Source organism: Gobio gobio, assembly GCF_949357685.1.
Source record: "Gobio gobio genome assembly, chromosome: 11".
NCBI classification, from domain to species: domain Eukaryota; kingdom Metazoa; phylum Chordata; class Actinopteri; order Cypriniformes; family Gobionidae; genus Gobio; species Gobio gobio.
This window is the reverse complement of record NC_137104.1, coordinates 260,890-266,728: the sequence shown is the minus strand read 5'-3', so window position 1 is coordinate 266,728 and position 5,839 is coordinate 260,890. Positions and strand designations below refer to the sequence as shown.

The following is a 5,839-nucleotide window of genomic DNA, read 5'->3' as shown; positions in this document are numbered from 1 at the left end:
CGAGATTCCATGTTTTATTAAGTGCTTGAGAAATGTCAAGACCAAACACTCGATCTGCAGTCCAGATAATCGTCCCGAGGGTCAGAGATGGGGAAGTTCACTCGTAGATCCAGGCGCTCGCGCAGCTTTTATAGCTCGTCAGCTCCTCCGGCTGGAACCACAGGCCGATCTCTTTAGTGGCGCTGGCCACAGAGTCGCTGCCGTGGATGATGTTCCTGAAACACACAATGGGTTAATTTCTCAGAACACACGCCGGATGGGTCCAGAAGCTCCAGCACAGACGCACCTGCCCACTTCGATGCAGAAGTCGCCGCGGATGGTTCCGGGTTTGGAGTCGGCAGGATTGGTCTCTCCGAGCATCACCCTTCCAGTCTTCACCACATTCAGACCCTCCCACACCTGAGGAGACAGGTAGAGTTTAACATGGGTTTCCTCAGCCCCAGGTCTCAGCCAGAACCGGCCCAGAACACTCACCATGGCCAGAACCGGCCCGGAGCTCATGTACTTCACCAGGCCGGGGTAGAAGGGCCGGTCCTTCAGGTCGATGTAATGCTGCTTCAGCAGATCCTCAGACGCCTGTGGACCAGAACCATCAGAACACGTTAACATCAGCTCAGAAGCAGAAGAAGAAGAGTTCAGGTGATCCAGATCCACTGACCTGCAGGAACTTCATGGCGACCAATCGGAAGCCCTTCTGCTCGAAGCGCTTGATGATGTCACCCATCAGGCCACGCTGGACGCCGTCCGGTTTCACGGCGATGAAGGTGCGTTCAGCTCTGGCGGCCATGACTCTACACACACACACACACACACACACACACACACACACACACACACACACACACACACACACAGATGAGCTCCAACCGCAGACCAAACGTGACGATTCATGACCATTTTGTGCTTAAAACATCATGTCTATTAATATCGATTGCTTTTAAAGCATGATGCCGTTCTCTAGTATTATTAAATATAGTTATGGTGATAATATTCAGTCGTGCAAGTGTAGTGATCAATTCTTCAATAGGTTCTCTTTTACAACATGATTTAAGAGTTAATAGCCAAACATATCATTAGAAGAGTTCACAATGCAGTACATTTTCGTCAAATTACTGATTAATGCTGCCTTCACGTGCTATCGGAAATTTGATAATTCCCACATCTGAAGTCGAGATTACGAGCTTATCCCATTCAAATATTGAAAGTGGAGGGCCTTCATGTGCAATTTTTACCAAGGAAACTCGTATTTACGATAATTCCGACAGCACGTGAAGGCAGCACAAATCACTCAAACCCCATTATCTAAAAATCTCCACTTGACCGTCGGACTCGCACATCCGCCATGTTTGTAGTTTAACACCACCAGCGTTTGTAGTTCTAATCGAATCCCGCAGTGGATTGTATGCAAAGTCGATCTGCACTTCGTAATCCAACCGAAAATATCTCGGAATACACATTTCAACACAGTACTATTTGGGACGTACTAATTCCATGTTATTTAGGAAGGATAGAGTGCGAATGGGGACGCGCCGCTCCAGATGTCGCGCATGCGCACCGCAGACGCCACTGAACACGGAAGAATGAAAGTGTTCTCACGCCCGAAACATATTAAAGTTATCGTTTTGCTCAAGACAGTCGCATGTGGCGAGAATATGCCAACAGCTGTGCCTGCATTCACAGTATCTCATCTTTAGAGTGTGTGAGTTACAGCACACTTTACATTCAACACAAGATCAGACTGAATCCTGTCAGAAACACAGCCGCCACATTCACGCGCATGCGCACTAGCGCGCAGCTACAGCGGTTCATCATGCCACGATCTTAGCCATCCATTGTCCAATTTGTTATGATCTAAGCCTGCAGATAGAGTGTGTGTGAGCGTGTGAGTGTGAGTGTGAGTGTGTGTGTGTGTAGACCATACTACTAGCGAATAAAGCCACAGAGCTATAACGACTGAAATAAGAGTCCGCTCATGAACACAAACGCATGAAACCGATGATGCACACCTTCAGGATGAGATGAAACTGATGATACACACTTTATGGATGAGATTAAACAGAGGATACACACCTTATGGATGAGATGAAGCGGATCCTGAGGACGGAAGGGAACAGAAGAGAGAGATGCGCGCGCGGATCTTATATAAAGGCTGGGCTTGGGGGCGTGGCTGATGACGAACGCGGAAACATTATTTTCATATAATACCACAGAATATATATTTCTATAAATCAAAGTTATGCAGCCGCCATCAGGGTTCGGGTTAGCTAGACCCGGTCCTCTGCAGCTGTAGCTATATCTGGATCATAAGGGCACTAAACTTCACTTATTGTTGTGTTTCTTCTTCTTGAGGTGGACAGTTCTGATGTTCGTCCTCCAATCACTCGAACTGAATTAGGAAAAACAAACACAGAACGTTTTTTGAGAACCCAATAATAACGTCTTGTGTTTTTTTTAGGTTTTATTTTAACCACAAAGTAACTTTCCCAGAATGTTGCAGTGTATTATGTAAATAACCTCAAAATAACTTATTCAGAACGTTCCCTAATGGTAATTTTTGGGTTAGGCTATATTTAATATCATGTAAAATAACCTTCAGTGTGTGATGAGCTCAATCTAACCCGTTATAATGACCAGATTAATCAGGCTAACACATTAATCCAGGGTTTAGCATAATGTGAGAAGCGTAATGTGGGTTTGTTGTACTGCGCCTCTGCACTATGGAAGGCCATGTGGGTCATAATTCACTATTAACCAAATGCCTGGTGTCAAGAAAACATATTGTGTTCTAGTACAAGCGGTGTAAATAACCGCCTCTAATACCCCCCCGCCGCTTGCCCATCCATAGCCCCGTTCACTCCGCACATGATTAGACACGACTCAAGTTCAGAAGTTTCAACTTTATGCAAATTCGAAGCGATTTTGAATGAAGGATGCCGAATATTTTATTAGACTGAAAATGCAACACGAAAAACAAGAGGAAATTATGATGAAGAGTGCAAAAGTGTCTGAGAAAGCATTAAAGGCAAGCTATCTTGTGGCTGAAATAGTAGCCAAGTCGAAAAAGCCCCACACGATTGCTGAGACTGTAATCTTACCCAGCATGCAAAGCTATCTTTAACACCATGCTAGGCCCACAAGCAGCAAAAGAAATATCAAAGGTTCCCCTGTCAAACAATACAACTAGCAGGCGAATAGATGACAACAATGTGCAATATGGAGGATTAAAAAAAACTAAAAAAAAACACAGGCTTCATTCGGACTCGGGCTGAAAATGTTGATAAGCCGGGTATAATTTGATTTATACACACACACACGCACTATATATATATATATATATATATACACTCGCCTAAAGGATTATTAGGAACACACACTAATACTGTGTTTGACCCCTTTGGCCTTCAGAACTGCCTTAATTCTACGTGGCATTGACTCAACAAGCTGCTGAAAGCATTCTTTAGAAATGTTGGCCATATTGATAGGAGAGCATCTGCAGTTGATGGAGATTTGTGGGATGCACATCCAGGGCACGAAGCTCCCGTTCCACCACATCCCAAAGATGCTCTATTGGGTTGAGATCTGGAGACTGTGGGGCCATTTTAGTCCAGTGAACTCATTGTCATGATCAAGAAACCAGTTTGAAATGATTGGAGCTTTGTGACGGTGCATTATCCTGCTGGAAGTAGCCATCAGAGGATGGAGACATGGTGCTCATAAAGGGATGGACATGGGCAGAAACAATGCTCAGGTAGGCCGTGGCATTTAAACCATGCCCAATTGGCACTAAGGGGCCTAAAGTGTGCCAAGAAAACATCCCCCACACCATTACACCACCACCCCCAGCCTGCACAGTGGGAACAAGGCATGATGGATCCATGTTCTCATTCTGTTTACGCCAAATTCTGACTCTACCATCTGAATGTCTCAACAGAAATCCAGACTCATCAGACCAGGCAACATTTTTCCAGTCTTCAACTGTCCAATTTTGGTGAGCTGGTGCAAATTGTCGCCTCTTTTTCCTCTTTGTAGTGGAGATGAGTGGTACCCGGTGGGGTCTTCTGCTGTTGTAGCCCATCCGCCTCAAGGTTGTGTGTGTTGTGGCTTCACAAATGCTTTGCTGCAGACCTCGGTTGTAACGAGTGGTTATTTCAGTCAAAGTTGCTCTTCTATCAGCTTGAATCAGTCGGCCCATGACCTCTGACCTCTAGCATCAACAAGGCATTTTCTCCCACAGGACTGCCGCATACTGGATGCTTTTCCCTTTTCACACCATTCTTTGTAAACCCTAGAAATGGTTGTGTGTGAAAATCCCAGTAACTGAGCAGATTGTGCAATACTCAGACCGGCCCGTCTGGCACCAACAACCATGACACGCTCAAAATGGCTTAAATCTCCTTTCTTTCCCATTCCGACATTCAGTGTGGAGTTCAGGAGATTGTCTTGACCAGGACCACACCCCTAAATGCATTGAAGACACTGCCATGTGATTGGTTGATTAGATAATTGCATTAATGAGAAATTGAACAGGTGTTCCTAATAATCCTTTAGGTGAGTGTAGTTCATTTCATCAAGGCGCACCCATTGAAGAGCCGTCTATTTTCGATTTTATGCGAGGAAATGGGAGCGGAACATCAGAGCTTGTCATATGGCCGTTCGATGGCTATCACGTGGCAAGGTTTTGGCGAACTGAGGGAAGAGTTAAAAACGTTCCTCAATCAGGAGAATTCAGGATATGCCGAGTTAATTGCAGACATGGAATGGTGTTCAAAACTTGCATATCTCACAGATGTTTTTAAGCATCTCAATGACCTGAACACAGAGAAAAAGGGTCTCAAAATTGTACCTTTAGGGGTACAACAGCTTGTCGCGGGGGCAGTACCCTTAAAAGGACACATTTGTACCTGTTTTACTCCTAAAATGTGCATATTAATACCTAAGAGTACAAATACGTACCTTAAGGTCCTATTATGAACCTTTTTGTGGTAAAAAAGGTACAAATGTGCCTCCAGCGACAAGCTGTTGTACCCCTAAAGGTACAATTTTGAGACCCTTTTTCTCTGAACACAAAAATGCAAGGCAAAGATGAAAATATTCTCACTTCTACCGACAAATTGCGAGGCTTCAGGTCCAAGCTCGCCCTCTGGCGTTCTTTTGTTGAAAAGGGCCAACTTGATATGTTTCCCTTGTGCAATGCACACTCAGATAAGCAGCGAACTCCCTGGGATGATCACCCAGCTTCTGAAAGTCCTAGAGGAGAGGTTCAACTTTTATTTTCCAGCTGAGACTTACACTGAGTTTGACTGGGTCCTTGACCCTTGGAGTTCATCAGGACTGGAAAGTTCAAAAGGCATGCCACTGCAAGTACAAGAACAACTCGCAGACCTAAGGGAAGATCGCAGTTTAAAATGAAATTTCCAGACATGGCTTTGGACAGTTTTTAGAGAACTGTGGAGAAAGAATATCCAGCTTCAAGTTCTGATGCCCTTTTCCACAACATATTTGTGCGAACTGAGTTTTTCTAGCTTGACATACATCAGGAATAAGTACAGAGAACATCTGAGAACAGTGGATCAGGAGCTTCGTGTCTGTCTCTCATCCATTCCTGCCAGAATTGATAGTCTGTGTGCATCATCTCAGGCTAAAAACACTGGGAAACACTGCCCTATACAATCCCTGAGCGCCACCCAATGGACATATGTGTAATTACACACTGTCTCTCGCTGAGGATGAAGAGGCACTGAAATATTCCCGGGATCCTCAGTGCTCACACACACTCACACATTCAGATCCCAAAAGCAGTCACAATCACATCTGATTTCTCTATTAGAAGTAACAAAAC

The 5,839-nt window shown here is 44.7% G+C and overlaps 1 protein-coding gene across 1 annotated transcript; it reads right to left on the bottom strand.

Annotated features, from left to right (window-relative positions):
* On the bottom strand, window positions 1-2,173 carry LOC307133784 (nucleoside diphosphate kinase A2). Its single transcript, XM_079829057.1, has 5 exons — window positions 2,071-2,173; window positions 659-791; window positions 475-576; window positions 287-399; window positions 1-215 (listed from the first exon to the last, which is right to left on the bottom strand). Exons 2-5 carry the CDS (start codon window positions 785-787, stop codon window positions 98-100), a joined length of 462 nt encoding a protein of 153 aa, XP_079685183.1. The 5' UTR covers window positions 788-791; window positions 2,071-2,173; the 3' UTR covers window positions 1-97.
* Window positions 2,174-5,839: the final 3,666 nt, after the last annotated feature.

Coding starts and splice junctions, on each gene's coding strand:
- LOC307133784 (XM_079829057.1), bottom strand. CDS start 787: ATGGCCGCCAGAGCTGAACGCACCTTCATCGCCGTGAAACCGGACGGC. Junction 577..658: donor TCGCCATGAAGTTCCTGCAG/GTCAGTGGATCT, acceptor TCTGGTCCACAG/GCGTCTGAGGATCTGCTGAA. Junction 216..286: donor TTCTGCATCGAAGTGGGCAG/GTGCGTCTGTGC, acceptor TGTGTGTTTCAG/GAACATCATCCACGGCAGCG.